This window comes from Chiloscyllium punctatum, chromosome 5 (assembly GCF_047496795.1).
Source record: "Chiloscyllium punctatum isolate Juve2018m chromosome 5, sChiPun1.3, whole genome shotgun sequence".
Lineage (NCBI taxonomy): Eukaryota > Metazoa > Chordata > Chondrichthyes > Orectolobiformes > Hemiscylliidae > Chiloscyllium > Chiloscyllium punctatum.
In genome coordinates this window covers 28122198-28139727 of record NC_092743.1, presented here as the reverse complement: position 1 = coordinate 28139727, position 17530 = coordinate 28122198, and the positions used below count along the sequence as shown (strand labels likewise).

Below are 17530 nucleotides of genomic sequence, written 5' to 3'. Positions count from 1 at the left end.
TCCTTGGATGCTGCCTGACCTGCTGTACTTCCAGCAACACATTTTCAGCTCACCCAGTTCAGTACCAATAAACATCAACGGGAGATGGTTAGAGTCTCTTGTTGATAGTGTTGAAACTGCTGTGAATTTTAATGTTTCGGCTTTTAAGTAACAAGTAACAACCATGCTTTACAACTACCAGACAATAGCCTGTGTTTAGATATTTTCTGATCAACCTGTTTAGAGATTATTACATACCTTTATTGAATAGGTGGAACTCGCACCTGGGCCTCCTGAGTGGGAGGTCTGGACTCTACCATTGTGTTGCAAGAGACCTGTAATGACTTGTTTGCATGCATATTCACTGTTGGCATTTATACAAACATTCAAGAGAGAAACAGCAATGAGCCATTTGGTCCCCTCTGGGTAGTCCATCACTTAATAATATAATTGCTGAACTAATTGTAATTTCAACCTTACATTCTCACCTAACTCAATAGCCTAGGTACTAAGATAACACGGTAGCTCACAGCAACAGGAACCTGGGTTCAATTCCACCCTCAGGAGACTGTGTGGAGTTTATACATTCTCCCTGCATCTGTCTCCAATGCTCATTCCAAAGATGTGCAAGGTAGGTGGATTAGCCATGGGAAATGCAAGCTTATAAGCAGGTGGGGGAGTTTGGATGGGATTCTCTTCAGAGGGTTGATGTGGACTCGATGGGTTGAATGGCCTACTTCCACACATCGGGATTCTATCAACCCTTCAACCCCCTGAATACCAAGAATATACAAACATACATCCATGGCGTGAATGCTATTTGCTACTTAAGAGTCATAGAGATATCCAGCACAGTAACAGACCCTTCAGTGCAACTTGTCCATGCCGACCAGATATCCTAAACTAATCTAGTCCCATTTGCCAGCACTTGTCCCATGTCCCTCTAAATCCTTACTATTCATTTACCCATCCAGATGCCTTTTAAATGTTGCAATTACACCAGCCTCCACCATTTCCTCTGGCAGCTCATTCAACACATGCACAACTCTCGACATGAAAACGTTGCCCTTTAGGTACCTTTTAAATCTTTTCTCTCTTCCCCCTAAACCTATGCCCTCTAGTTCTGGACTCTCCCTCAGCTCCTAATTTAATAACCTCTATAAAGGTCACCCCTCAGCCTCCTACGGTCCAAGGAAAACTGTCCTAGCCTATTCAGCCTCTCCATGTAGCTCAAATTCTCCAACCCTGGCAACATCCTTGTAAATCTTTTCTGAATCCTTTCAGGTTTCACTACATGCTTCTGATAGGAAGGAGACCAGAACGGCATACAATATTCCAACTGTGGCCTAACCAATGTCCTGTACAACTGCAACATGACCTCCCAACCCCTACACTCAATGCTCTGTCCAGTAAAGGAAAGCGTACCAAACGTTGTCTTCACTATCCTATCTACCTGCAACTCCACTTTCAAGGAGCTATGAACATTCACTCCAAGGTCTCCTTGTTCTGCAACACTCCCTCAGACCTTACCATTACATGTACAAGTTCTGCTCTGATTTGCCTTTCCAAAATGCAGCACCTCACACTTATCTACATTAAACTCTATCTGTCACTCCTCAGCCCATTAGCCCATCAGATCAAGATCCTGTTGTAATCTGAGCTAACCTTCTTCACTGTCCACTACACCTCCAATTTTGGTGTCATCTGCAAACTTACTAACTATAACTCCTATGTTCATATCCAATCATTTCTATAAATGATTAAAAGCAGTGGACCCACCACTGATCCTTGTGGCACTCCACTGGTCACAGGCCTCCAATCTGAAAAGCAAACCTCCACTATCTCCCTTTGCCTTATACCTTCAAGCTAGTTCTGTATCTAATTGGCTAGTTCTCCCTGTATTCCATGAGATTTAACATTGCTAACCAGTCTCCCATGAGGAACCTCATCGAATGCCTTACTGAAGTCCATATAGATCTCGTCCACCGCTCTGCTCTCGTCAATCCTCTTTGTTACTTTTTTCAAAAAAAAATCTAATCAGGTTTGAGAGACATGATTTCCCGTGCACAAAACCATGCTGACTATTCCTAATCAGTCCTTGCCTTTCCAAATTTATGTAACTCCTTCCCTCACGATTCCCTCCAACAACTTGCCCATCACCAATGTCAGCCTCACCAAACTACAGTTCTCTGGCTTTCCCTTGCCACCTTTCTTAAACACAGACACCCATGTTTTCCAGCCTCCACTCTTCCGACACCTCACCTGTGACTATCAATGATACAAATATCTCAGCAAGAGGCCCAGCAATCACTTTGCTAGCTTCCCACAAAGTTCTCAGGTACACCTGCTCAGGTCCTGGGGATTTATCCACTTATTTGCGTTTTAAGACATCCAACATCTCCTCCTCTGCAATATGGACATTTTTTTTTCAAGGTGTCACCATCTTTTTGCTTACATTCTATATCTTCCATGTCCTTCTCCACAGTTAACACTGATGCAAAATACTCATTTGACATCTCCTGTGGTTCCACACATAGGCTGCCTTGCTGATCTTTCTTTGAGGGGCCCTATTCTCTCCCGAGTTATCCTTTTCATCCTTAATATATTTATTAAAAACCCTTTGGATTCTCTTTAATCCTAGTTGCCAAAGCTATCTCATGTCCTCTTTTAACAGCCCAAACCTGAATGCTCATCAGAGTTTCATGTTTCAGAGAACTAACCCTGAGCAATGAGACATTCTCTGTGTGGGAAGTTCCTGGCTCCAGAAATTAGAACTAAACTGGCCATATGTTCCTTCAATTTATTTGCCTTGTTCACCAAAACTCCTGTTTTGAACCATCCAACATGAAGTTGTCAATTATTCTATTTATTTTCTTGTCTTTGTTTCCTCTTCTTTTCACTCGTTCAAATTTCCTGCTTTTTCCAATGTTGCTTTCTTCCTTCTGAGTATTTTGTCAAATTCTTATCCTTGTGTCGGATGAGGTAATCTTGAGCAAATATATGTGCAAAGCTCCCCATGGCAACAGTGGTGAATTTCTAGTTTTCATTTGCTGGGAGAGCAATTTTCCTCTGCCATTGTCATCCCACACCCTTTCTGTATGGTGGGCTTGTTTTGGGATCATCACTGTGAGGTCCACAGGAAAATGGTACTACTCCTCGAGAATTCTTTATGTGCAGAAGAGAGTTTTTGAAACCTTTAAAATAAAAATGCACCACCCCAGAGAGTTTGTGACCACTGGGGAAATTATTCTGACGAGTTGTGAAATTGCTGAACCGTAAGTCTGCAATGCACTAGTCGCAATAATTATAACTATTAGATGCTGCAATCTAAGATAGATGTGTTTTTAATTCAGTTTGATTCATAATAGGAATCTGTTCTGCAAATGCAAGTTGACCCTTCTATTTCCCATCATTGCGTAAGTGTCGTCTCTCATTAAAGAACGTTTACTGATGGGGAAAGTGTCACAACATGTAGGAGATGGAGGGTAAGGTCTCATTAGCCTCTTTGCCAGGTTTTATGGCACAATTTTTTTTTAAACAACAAATTTAACTTTTCTTTGAAAGTTGAAAAGAATATGTTACCTGTTCAATTCCACTAACAGGCACTCTGCTTTGAAATGAAACATTGGCCTACTCCTGTTCCTATGTTCATTCAACCCATCATGTTCTGCTCTCCATTGTGATCATGGCTGATCCTCGATCTTAAAGTCATACTACTTGACAATTTTAGTTTCTAGAAGTCTGTTTACTGATTAAATATATTTAGTGATTTCATCCTCCATAGCCTTTTGTTTTGGCAGAGAATTGCACAGGTTCACTACCCTCTGAATGACAAATTGCTCCACATTCTGTACAAAATGGCATATGGCATACCCAGAGACTGTGAACGCTTGTTCTGGTCAAGGGGAAATATAACCCCTGCACCAGTCTGTCCAGCCCTGTCAGAATTTTGTATGTTTCAACAAGGTCCTTTCTCACTCTTATAAGCTCCAGTGAATACAGGCCCAGTCCTCCCAGTGTCTCCTCATATGATTGGCCTACTTTTCCATGATTCAGTCCAATGAGCTTTTGCTGCACTCTGTCTATGGGAAGCATATCTTTTCTCAGATCAGGAGACCAAAACTGCACACAATACTCTGAATGTGGTCTTACTTGGGCCCTGTTCAACCACAGCAATACACCCTTGTTCCTGTACTCCATTTTCCTGCAATTGAGGTTAATATGCCACTTGCCTTCCTAGCTGCTTGCTTACCTTCAATGACTGGTGTGCAGACACCCAGATTCCTTTGCACATCAAACTTTCCAAATCTCTCACCGTTTCAATAATACTCTGCCAGTCTGCTTATCCTACTGAAGTGAACAACTTCACATATATCCATGCTGTACCTCATCTGCCATGCATCTGTACATTTAATTAACTTGTCAAAATTATCCTGTAGCCTCTTTAGCATCATCAGCAAACTTGTAAATATTCCATCAATCAAATTGTTGATATATATATTGTGAACAGTTAGACCCAAGCACTGGTCCCTGTGGTACCCCATTCCACAAATGAACTATTTATTCCTTTTGTTTTCTGTCTGCTAACCAATTCACCTTCCCTGCTGGGATGTTACCACTGATCCCACATGACTTGATTGTGCACCATACCCTGGGAATTTAATCAAAATCATTCTGAAAATCCGAATACACAACATCCATTGATTTTCCTTTGTCTGCTCTGTTAATTATGTCCTCAAAATAAACTCCTATAGGTTTGTCGAACATGATTTGCATTTTGTAACTCCATGTCAATTTTGTGTAATTGTTAGTATTTTCTAAGTGTCCTGTTATGACATACCTTCTAACAGACCCCAGCATTTTCTCTACTACCGACGTTAGATTAACCACTCAGTAATTCAGTTTCTTCCTGCTCTCCTTTTCTAAGTAGTGTCATTCCATTTTCCACCTTCCAAGTAGCCAGGATTGTTCCAGAAGCCACAGAATTTTCGAGGACAAATGAGAAATCCACTATTTCCACACCATTTCCTGTAGTATCCTGACCTGTACATTGAGGCCCTGGGGGTATATCAGCCCTCAGGCCTACTTTTTTTCTCCATCACTTTTATAAAAAAAACTAATACTAGATTCTTTCAATTTCTCCTTTCCAAAAGACCCCTGCTGCCCCAGCACTTCTGAGAAATTACTTGTGTCTTCTGTGAATGGAGCTGGTTAATTATTCTGTCATTTTCTTGATTTAATTCTCCTGTTTCAGACTGGAAAGGGTCTACATTTGTCTTCACAAATCATTTTATTTTCATATGTATGAAAACTCTTGCAGTCTGTATGTATGTTTGTTGAGTCTACTACTGTTGCATGCAGGGCGTTCCATGCCCTTACTACTATGAGTAAAGAACATACCTCTGACATCTGTCCTCTTTCTATCACCTCTCAATTTAAAGGAGACTGTAAAAGGTGAAGCAGAGGTGATCATGAGGAAATGGCCATTAAAGGCTGAGTAAACAGGCAGGCATAGATAATCAATTTGCCAGTGGGTGGGTAGGGAGAATGAAGATATAATTTTAATGTCATGGTGGAATGACCATCCCACTTCTACTAATTACATGTTCAGCATACTTTTTTAAAATTTAAAAACCAAACTATTGGCGTCCACAAAGAAATGCAGAAACTCGATTTAATGAAGGGCTGGGGTGGGGTCCATACCAATATGATGTGCAGTGTCAGTACACTTGTGGCTTTGAATGAATCTAAAATGCCATATCACAAGCTGCACTAGTTTGCCCATGAAATTCTCAGCCTTTATGCCGAGGTATGAAAGGATAGTTTATATTGATTTCCAATTGAAAAGAAGGCAGCACTCTGAACAAAATATACTCTTCCCCCTTCTTGTAATTTTAAACTGAGGATGTTCTCCGACTTGCAATTGACAACAATCAGCAAGAACGAGTGCAGGGTAATCTCCTGGCAATAAGCAGTTGCTGACAATTACTCTGCAGTTGTGAATAAAAAGAAACAATCCATTTTCAAACTTGTTCTTTCCACCTCTTTTGGAGGAAAGGCAGAAATGAGTGACAGCTGGGAGCTAGATAATTACTTGTGTGTTTCAAAGCTTGCCCCTTTCTGTTCACACAGGTCCGCATTCAACAATTACAGAGAGTGCATCATTTGCTGAGTGAATTGGATATGATCTATTATGTCTGCCTGGTATGGTCTCTAGAGGGACATGGAGGAGAGGCAAAGAACGGTCTGTAAATCGAGGCAAACATTTTGCGGGGAGAGCATTTTAGACAATCTGCAGCATGAAATGATTTTTGAGCTAACTATCACTTTATGATGGACATGGTGACTCACTACAATTTGATGCCAATTCTTCCCAAAGGCATTAGTGCAGTTAACTTATTTTTATATATATTGCTTTGTCCAACAAAGCACAGCTGCTGCAGATCTGTGCAATTATTTCTTAACTTTCCACTCTATTTTGTTTGTCTGTACTTTGTGCTCATGACGAGGAGGGGATGCAATTCATAGTCTTAGAACACTTTTTTTTTCTCCAGGCAATTCTTCCCAGGTTGGGTAATGACAGTAGAATGTTGGCTCACTGTTAAATTCTAAGTTTTGACCCATTCTAAATGGCTGGAGGAAGGGTCAAAACATTTAAGTAGGGTGGAAGGGGATGTTTATATAAGAAAAATAGGAGCACTTGATCCAAAAGTGCTCACATCTCAGACATATTTAAGTTCAAGGGACACACAAAGATCCCAATCACTGATCATGCTCTCATTACTGCTGGATAACCTGCCATGTATCCCACAGAATTGAGACAGAGACTTTAATAACCATGCTGTTGGATTTGGAGATGCCGGTGTTGGACTGGGGTGTACAAAGTTAAAAAATCACACAACACCAGGTTATAGTTCAAAAGGCTTAATTGGAAGCACACTAGCTTTCGGAGCGATGCTGTTGGAGCTATGCACCAGAATGCAGTATTACCAAGCTCTGCAGAAGTGCAATGGGTGGATTGCTGAAGTGGTTTGTGTACTGAGTTCTTTCCAATCTAAATTGCAGCGAGAGCATAAGAGGAGCTGTCAGAAGGAACACTTGCCCCACTTACTTGAAAACCCTCTAAGTCCTCATGCATTATTTGTCTTGCAGATATTCTGAGTTGTCACCCTTTACCTGCAAAGAAAAACTCTTTGTACTCTATCCTAGGATGTCAGAATGCCCAATTCAGGAGAGTAACAGAGTAACAAGACTGCCAACACCATAGAATCTGTGACCTATCTGATGGAGACCACCAAATAAGGATTAGATTAAGATCGCCCATACTCAAATTTTCATAGCATACTTGCAAGCACCAGCATAAAGAAGCATACAGTCTCCAGTCTCCCACAGATGTACCAATAGATTAAAAGGAAGATGCACTGAAACAACATTTAGCCACAATTAAAAATGGAATCGTCTACCAAGCATGTCATAATAAATTGGCTTTATTACATGCTATGCATGTCTATAAGGTTTCTGCACTTTATTTTTTGTTTAAATGTGTAAATTACTTACTTGCTAGTTACACCCATGCAATTTTGATTCTTTTCAATAGGAAACATTATACAAAATAAGAGTTGTGACATTTACCTTATTCTAGATATTGTCAGATTGTAGAGATGGATATGTTGAATAATTTCATCTAAGAGTCGATCAGTCATTGCATCAAAATCAGCAAAGGTGTCGCTCTGCAGACAAATACAAAGAGCAAAATCAAATAAAACATACAGAAAAATGGATCGCAGCACGAAGATTATTAGCCACTTCACTTTGAGCAGCTTGTATCTACGTTCAGGAATGTAAATCTGACAACAATTTCTTTTCTACTTTTCACTTTCCCTCTGTTCGTTATAAGCAATTATTCATTCACATTTCACTATTTAATTTACTGCTGTGCAAAATTCAAAGGTACAATTGCAGCTCCTTCCCACTCATTCCCTCCCATGCTACAGACAATCTAGGTTGAAATTTGGCCGTGGTAATTCTATTTGGGCAATTTACCAGAAAAGTGTTTCATTTAATGCTAGACTTTTCTCCCATCAAAAGATAACACAATATACTGAATTTATTTATAATCTTAAATTGTTATATGAAAGCTACCAGTTGCTGTGTTTCTCCTGTTCAGTCCTTGTGTGCATCTTGTCTTATAACCTTTAGCTCCACAGTGACCTCCTCCACCTATCTTTTCTCACCCAAAGCCCTCCTGAAAACAAGATTTTGGTCACTCCTCCAAATATCTTTTTAACTTGGCAATCAGTTTTATCTGATGCCTTTGTGAAGAGCTTCAGGGCATTTTCCAGTGAAAGATCAGTGTAAATTCAAGCTGCTGACGTTGTTGTTCTTGTGCAGTTTATGGATGCTGTTTAAACATGTGTTGATGCTTCCTTTCAGGTAACACTCTAATAAGGGGCAGCCAGTCAAGTGATATGTTGGGAGTAAGGAACAGCTTTTCCATACAATGAGTACTAAGGGGCCAAAATGTGTTGCCTGGAGGGGGAGGCCGGTTCAACTGAGATATTCAAGAGGACATTGGACAAGTACTTGAATAGCAATAATGTGGAAGGTCATGGGGGAAAAAGTACGCAGTTGCTAATAGGTAATGGAGCTCATTTCAAAGGCCAATGCAGATGTGATGGGCTGAATAAGCTTCTGTACCTGAACCCTTCTGTGAATCGCACCGATCAGAATGGAAAGGGTTAATCCAAGCAGTAGCATAGATCCTGCTACAGAATTGACGAGAGATGAAACCTGCTGGGTAATACTTCTGAGGTTTTTTTGTTAGACAAAGTTACTGAGTGTAGCTGTGAAAAATGTTACTTTTTATCTAAAATGTGAAAACGTACCTCTGAGCCAGAATACTTTGATCAATATTCAGGCATTTCCTTAAGCCTGACTGTGTGCGTCAAGTGGATAAGGCGATGAAACTTGTGGGAAGAGACTATGGAGATCAAATAGTTAGAATGTTAATTCTGCAAAGGGCTCAGATTAAATGTATGTTAAGTTTGGGTAAGAGTGAGGAGCTGCGACCAGAGTAATTGTGAAGAGAAAGGACACTAAGGAAGAGGAAAGTTGGTCTAGCCTCTAGGATAGCGATAACAATTGTATCATGATCACTAATGCTGCCTTGCAGTGGCGTTACTGCTACAGTTTATGATGCTGCCTTGCTGATATACTTGATGTTCATTGTAAATCAAGATTAAATTGCTTTTCATCTACACATGTACGTAGTCCTGTCTGATTTTGACAAGAATAAATCGAAGCTACATATATTTAGAGACACTATGATTTACCGACATCTCCACAACCTATTATCTCCATTTCTTGACACAAAGGAATGCTGAAGAACTCGAGCAGATTGTCAGGGAAAGCTGAAGAGGGCAGGATTTTGAGCTCCTTCGAAGAACAGATATAGCAATGTAAAGAATTTGCACTTATGCATCAGCTTCAGACTGTCTCAGAACAACAAAGCACTTACAAAGTGTAGTGATTGAAGCGTGGAATGATTATAGCATGGGAACCCATCCAGCTTGTTGAGTTCATGCTAGCTACCTGCAAGAGAAACTCTCACAGCTATAACCTCACCCATCCTTCCTTCACACCCTGTCCATTGCTGGTTGTCCTGTAATATTTATCACTTCAGGTGCTTATCCAGTTTTCTTTTGAAAGCTTTAAGTGATCCTGCCCTCTCAGATATATCCCTCTAGATCCCCATTCACTTGATGAAAATGTTTTCCTCTTGTTGCCATTGCTTCTTCTGCCAATTGCCATAAATCAGTGCTCTCTGGTTCTCAATCTTTCCAACAACAGAAACAGTTTCACCCTTTTCACTCGGTCCAGACCCCTCGTGATTTTGAACTCCGCGGTCAAATCACTTCCTCACAAAAGGAGGGATAGTCCCAGCTTCTCCAAACTAGTCAAGTAAATAAAGTTTCTCATCCATGGAACCATTCTTGTGAAGCTTCTGTGCACCTTCTCGAATGTATTTGCAATGTTCCTAAAGCCCAGAACGTGTCAATATTCTCCAGTGTTCTTGCAATCAAAGAAACATTGGAAAACCCAAACTTCTCCTTGTGCATTGTGTTTTATCCTGGTAACATAAAAACACAGACAATAGGAGTAGGGGTAGACCCATCGATCTTCCTCTACCATTCAACAAGATAATGGCTGATACACTATTACAATGTCCAAATCCTCCTCTCTTCCTGCACTTCTCAGTATCTTTTAGCTTTGAGAAATCCATTTCTTTCTTAAATATATTCAGTGACACAGTTTCCATCATCTTCTGTGATTAACTGGTTCACTACCCTCTGCATGAAGAGAGATCTCCTCATCTCAGTCTGAAATGGCCTACCGTATACCCTTGTTCTCGACTTGCTGACCAAGGGACACATCATGCCTACATCCAGCCTGTCTAGGCCAGAATGCTATTCATTTCAATGAGGTCCCCATATCCTTCTAAAGTCCAGTGAGGACAGGCCCAGTCAACCCAATCTCTCCTCATTTGACAAATCTGCCATCTCAGGAATCAGTCCAACAAACTTATCAATTATTCTTTATCAAATTTGATTATAGTCAGCCTTGCAAATGCCTTTTCTTATCAAGTTTTGGTACACTGAGTATCTCAGCCATGATTGTCACAATATCCACTTCTTTTGTAAAGATGAATGTAGAATACTTATTTACTACCTCATCTATGCCCATGCCTTTTTGCGTATGTCCCTTTTGTTGGTCTTAGTAATCTTTTAGCATTTAGGTATGGATAGAAGACTCTAGATTCCCTTTTGTGTTAGCAGCCAGTTTCTTCTCCCTCTTTGCACCTCATTATCGTCAGCTCTCATTTGAATTATCTACCTGACACGCTCTCTCCTTTTCTGTTTCATCTTCCTCTCAATTGTTCTTGCCACTCCATCGTTCTGGGTTTCACCCCTTGCAAGAATATACCTCAACAATTCCTGAATCACCTCCTCTTTAAAGGCAGAACTCTACTCATTAATGGTTTTGCTTGTCAATCTTTGATTCCAATTCACCCAAGTCAGATCTGTCCTCACCTCAAAGGAAAGCAGAGCTAATGTTTCAATGAAAGCAGGTTCATCAGATTCGCAACATTAACTCTACTTTCTTCCCACAGATACTTCCAGACCTGCTGAGTTTCTCCAGCAATTCCTGCTTTTGTTACTCATCTCAGAGAAAATGGCCCTCTTGCAATTAAGCATTTTCACTCTAAATTGTTCATTGCCTTTTACAAGAAATAACCTACATCTTAAGGTTCTAAAATCACTGTTCCTTCATGGCAGAATCTTTCCAGGCCTGAAGGACATGGGCTACAGTAAGAAATTTGGAAATATTGGGTGAAATGTCTAGTGCCACATTTCCTGACTGAGATCAAAAAAAGTTGTATTTTCCAACCAGGTCCTAGACATCAAGTTGCGATTGTAATTTGAGTGGCAAGAGGCCTATCGATGAAGGATTCTTTCTTATGAGCTTCCTTATTTCTACACAACCTTGCCTCATTAATAGGCGGGCTCCAATTGTCCCTCCTGCTAGTTAGTACCTAGTTGGCATGAATTCCCGACAGGCACATCTGAGTGGGGTTCAGCTCACTGCCTGCTTCTCTTGGACAGCTGGCACCAAGGCTCAGGGAACGTTCTATGGGCAGTGACTATATGCATCCCATGTCAATGGACATTGGTATCTGGTACGCATTTGTTTCCTCTCGTGATCCTGGCACACTTCCATTCTATTTACAGAACAATTCTGTATTTCACTGAGTCATGCAGCACAAAAGCAGCGCTTTCAGCCCATCATGTTTATGCTAGGTGAACATAAACATGATGGGCTGCAGACGCTGGAGAGTCAGAGTCGAAAAGGACGGCGCTGGAAAAGCACAGCAGGTCAGGCAGCATCTGAGGAGGAGAGTCGACGTTTCAGGCATAAGCCCTTCTTCAGGAATGCCCTCTGGTCTTAGACATACCTGCTCTGGGGAAAAAAAACAATTGCATGCTCTACCTTGTCTCTGCCTCTCATAATTGTGTACATCTCAATCAGATCCCATCCACCCCCTTCCCCCTCCCCCCCCTGCCCCAGCTTCCTCTGCTCCAGGTAAAACAAACCAAGTCTATCCGGTCTCTCCTCATAACTGAGACTTTCCATCCCAGGCTATATTCTGGGGAATCTCCTCTGCACCCTCTCCAGTGCAGTCACAGCCTTCCAATAGACAGCTGCTCACTCACTCTCAGAACATACTCACTTACCACCTTACTGGATGATCAGAGCATCTCTATCTTGCCCTTTTTGTGTTTTGCCCCCTCAGCCAGCCCTTAAAAAGGCTCTGTGTTGTTTTGTTGTTTGTGGCACAGCTTGTCATAGTTGTCCACAGTCAACAATCAAGAGGGTGGAGAAGTTGTGGTCTGGCACTGTGTTACATTAATCTCATGCCTACAGCATACATGGCAAACACACTACATGTGCTTCAAACCTACGGATCCATTTCAAAGTCGAACGGGAGTTGTTCTCAGTTAACACAAATGCCTGGAAATGACCATCTTCAAATAATAGATCAATTAACCATTGCCCCTTGACACTGCTAGGGTGAAAGGAAAGGCTGGTAGGTATAAGGAATGGTGGATGCCTAAAGAAATTGAGAGTTTGGTTAAGGAAATGAAGGAAGCATATGTAAGGTACAGACAGGATAGATCGACTGAATCCTTAAAAGAGTATAAAGGCAGTAGGAGTATACTTAAGAGGGAAATCAGGAGGGCTAAAAGGGGACATGAGATAGTTTTGGTAAATAGAATTAAGGAGAATCCAAAGAGTTTTTACAAATACATTAGGGACAAAGGGGTTACTAGGGAGAGAATAGGCCCCTCAAAGATCAGCAAGGCGGCATTCGTGTGGAGCCGCAGAAAATGGGGGAGATACTAAATGAGTATTTTACGTCAGTATTTACTGTGGAAAAGGATATGGAAGATATAGACTGTAGGGAAATAGATGGTGACATCTTGCAAAATGTCCAGATTACAGAGGAGGAAGTGCTGGTTGTCCTGAAATGCATAAAAGTGGATAAATCCCCAGGACCTGATCAGGGGTACCCGAGAACTCTGGGAAGCTAGGCAAGTGATTGCTGGGCCTCTTGCTGAGATATTTGTATCATTGATAGTCACAGGTGAGGTGCCAGAAGACTGGAGGTTGGCTAACGTGGTGCCACTGTTTAAGAAGGGTGGTAAAGACAAGCCAGGGAACTATAGACCGGTGAGCCTAACGTCGATGGTGGGCAAATTGTTGGAGGGCATCCTGAGGGACAGGATGTACATGTATTTGGAAAGGCAAGGACTGATTAGGGATAGTCAACATGGCTTTGTGCGTGGGAAATCACGTCTCACAAACATGATTGAGTTTTTTGAGGAAGTAACAAAGAGGATTGATGAGGGCAGAGCAGTAGATGTGATCGATATGGAAGTAAGGCATTCGACAAGGCTCCCCATTGGAGATTGATTAGCAAGGTTAGATCTCACGGAATACAGGGAATACTAGCCATTTGGATACAGAACTGGCTCAAAGGTAGAAGACAGAGGGTGGTGGTGGAGGGTTGTTCTTCAGACTTGGAGGCCTGTGACGAGGGGAGTGCCACAAGGATCAGTGCTGGGCCCTCTACTTTTTGTCATTTACATAAATGATTTGGATGCGAGCATAAGAGGTACAGTTAGTAAGTTTGCAGATGACACCAAAATTGGAGGTGTAGTGGACAGCAAAGAGGGTTACCTCAGATTACAACAGGATCTGGACCAGATGGGCCAATGGGCTGAGATGTGGCAGATGGAGTTTAATTCAGATTTATGCGAGGTGCTGCATTTTGGGAAAGCAAATCTTAGCAGGACTTATACACTTAATGATAAGGTCCTAGGGAGTGTTGCTGAACAAAGAGACCTTGGAGTGCAGGTTCACAGCTCCTTGAAAGTGGAGTCGCAGATAGATAGGATAGTGAAGAAGGCATTTGGTATGCTTTCCTTTATTGGTCAGAGTATTGAGTACAGGGGTTGGGAGGTCATGTTGCGGCTATACAGGACATTGGTTAGGCCACTGTTGGAATATTGCATGCAGTTCTGGTCTCCTTCCTATCGGAAAGATGTTGTGAAACTTGAAAGGGTTCAGAAAAGATTTACAAGGATGTTGCAAGGGTTGGAGGATCTGAGCTACAGGGAGAAGCTGAACAGGCTGGGCCTGTTTTCCCTGGAGCTGAGGGGTTACCTTATAGAAGTTTACAAAATTATGAGAGACATGGATAGGGTAAATAGGCAAAGTCTTTTCCCTGGGGTCGGGGAGTCCAGAAGTAGATGGCATAGGTTTAGGGTGAGAGGGGAAAGATATAAAAGAGACGTAAGGGGCAACCTTTTCACACAGAGGGTGGTACGTGTATGGAATGAGCTGCTGGAAGAAGAGGTGGAGGCTGGTACAATTGCAACATTTAAGAGGCATTTGGATTGGTGCATGAATAGGAAGGGTTTGGAGGGATATGGGCTAGGTGCTGGCAGGTGGGACTAGATTGGGTTGGGATATCTGGTCGGCATGGATGGGTTGGACCGAAGGGTCTGTTTTCATGCTGTACATCTCTACAACTCTATTTAATGGCATTATCACCATTGAATGCCTTACTATCAACATCCTGGCAATTACCGTTGAGCAGAAACTGAGCTGGATTCGCCATGTAAATACACTGACTACAAATACTGCAGCAAGTAACTCACCTCCTGTATCCCCAAATCTTGTTTACCATCTACACGACACAGATCAGGATTGTGAAGGAATACTCCCCAGTTACCTGGATGTGTGCAGCTCCAGAAACACTCAAGAAGCTTGACACCATCCAAGATTAAGCAGCCCACTTGATTGGTACCACATCCACAAACACCCACTTCCTCCAGCACCGAAGCACAGTTGCAGCAATGCAGACCATCTGCAAGATGCACGGCAGACATTTGCTGAAGGCAGACCTTCCAAAGTCATGACCACTTCCATCTAGAAGGACAAGGGCAGTAGATACGTGGGAATACTACCACCCCCAAGCCACTCACCGTCCTGACTTGAAAATATATCGCAGTTCCTTCACTATCACTGGGTCAAAATCCCAGAAGTACCCCCTCACGGCATTGTGGCTCTACCTACATGAGAATGGACTGCAGTAGTTCAGGAAGGCACCTTTTCAAAGGCTGCCTAGGATGGGCAACAAATGCTGACTTTGCCAGTGATGCTCACACCCCATGAATGAATGAAAAAAAATTCAAGCAGATCTGCCCTCAGTGGGTGAGTCAGTCAGTCAAGGGGACTGTTCACTCACATCCCAGGCACTTCAGTACAGCCAGTTGTCCACTCAAGACCATCAGGGCCGGGGCTTAGCTTACCGCAGTCTGGGGACAAGACCATGGTCAGAATGGCAGGTCAGTGCAAAGAGTCAGGGGATTCACTGCTGGTCAGTTGAGGATCTGTAGGCAGCCTGTTCAGTTTTCAATCAGGGTTATTCATGCAGGTTCGTCAGTGGGTGGGCCATGATCAGTCCTGGAATGCAGCCGATTCTTTAACCAGGTCTATCGCGCAGCACACAAGAGGTCTCCTGAAGATGAGGTTCCAATGGTTTGATTGTTGCTTATCATAGGATGTTCTTGTAGTCGGTGAGGGTGGCAGAGGGATTCAATGCTGGAGACTGCAGGCAAAATCCTGGTGATGCTGAGGGGACAAGGACAGTGCAGGAAGAAAACTGAACATACAAGAGACAGTGCTGGCTGTGCATTGGACAACATGAGATTCTATACTCACAACCGTACTGAGGCTGACACCAGTACAGTTGTGCCAGATCACACTGTTCCATCTGGTTTCTCTGTGACGAGGTCAACTCGGACAGGATAATTTGACAACACAGTGGCTTTCTCTCAAGTGCAGGATGTGATAAACTACACGCGGGACACGGTGAAAGGGCCATATTATAATGCAGCTTATATACAGGTTAACTGAGATCACTGGTACCACTTTGCAAACATTCGCACATTGTATCCTGAGAGCTGCCATGGTGCCTCTCATGTTCAAGGTGTGTTTGAGATGCTGGCTCTCTCACATGGGAGGTTACTGGGAGACAAGGCCTATCCTCTCTGGCCATGCCTGATGACTCCCTGATCAGGGCTGAGCCGAGACACGATGAAACCTATTCTTTACCCAGGGCTACACAACAGGTCTCCTGAAGGGGAGGTTCCAATGGTTTGACTGTTGTGAGGAGGGGGTTTGTTCAGTGGGTACATTCCAGTAACGTGCCGCATCCAGGCAGAGAGGGAATGTGATGGAACTGATGAGCTAGGAGAGCAGGAGCTTGCTTCTGAGGGGGAGAAGTGCGAGCAGGAGGAATATTTCATTCACATGACAGAACGCAGCAGTGTCAGAAGCCACCAGCCAGACAGGACTTAACTGACAACCTGTTCCAGGAGATGTAAGCCAGGTGCAGTGATCTTCCATCGAGTGCTTGGCAAGCAAGCAGCTAGTTTCTGGTCTGAGAAGCAAATGCACCTTCCATTTGTTTAATTGCTGCTTGTTTTGGTGTTGGTGAAGAATGGGGAGTGTTTGAATCATTCAAAGTCTTCTCTGAATCAGATGGTCCCACATTGAGCAATGACAAAAATCTGAGCTACATTGTGTACTTGGGAACAAGTAGTATGGATTTAGAGAGAGTTATGAGTTGAGTGTGGTTAAGGACGTGAGGGGATAGAAGGTTGGTGCCTCATTACCTAGTTAATGAGGCGAGTTTGGGATGGCCACTTGAGAGAACACACTAGGCCTTATAGTGAGAAACCTTTTAAAAAACATGACACTTTCCTAGTTTCCCATAAGGTTCAGCCCTAAATTGACACATGATGGAATCTTTTCCATCTCCATCCCTGTTCTGGAAATAACCTGAATGCACAGGGAAATCCTCCCTCCCTCGGTGATTAATTTATTACTATTACATTTATAATGAGAATAATGTGTCCCATTATTTGTCATTTTCTTCCACTCATCTGCATTACCTTGCAAATTTTCTCCGCCATATCCCATGAGTTGTTGGCATACAGAATAAACCTAGCAACGCAATGGTCTGTCGAATGATTCTTGTGCATAATCATGTCCTTCACCTCGCCAGGATATTTTCTTTTTCCAGCACTGCACCACTCTCCTCCACCACCATGTTCTTTCCTTCCTTAACTTTCCTGAACACCTTGTATCCAGGAACATTCAACAGACAGCCTTTCCCTTTCTCTTGTCTCCATTATTGCCACACCGTTGTAACTGTGATCACTGGTACCACTGGTTACCTGTGTCTGCAGCTCATTAACTTTATTTATTTTATGTTTCCATACCTGCACTGCAAGGCTAATTTAGACCTTATTACATTCCCTCTCAGTCAGGTCCTATCTTTCTGTCTCATCCTGTCTGTCTCTCCTAAACTTCAATGCAACTTTTAATCTCAGGTTTTAACTTCCATCGCGTTGCTGAA

At 42.5% G+C, this 17530-nt stretch overlaps 1 protein-coding gene across 2 annotated transcripts in view; it reads right to left on the bottom strand.

Annotated features, from left to right (window-relative positions):
• Positions 1-17530, bottom strand: part of fam135b (family with sequence similarity 135 member B) — a 367782-nt gene that overhangs the window by 39396 nt on the left and 310856 nt on the right. For both annotated transcript variants that reach the window (XM_072569977.1, XM_072569978.1), the window contains exon 16: positions 7612-7709. In XM_072569977.1, coding sequence (XP_072426078.1) covers positions 7612-7709 — 98 coding nt within the window. The remainder of the gene's footprint in view (positions 1-7611; positions 7710-17530) is intronic.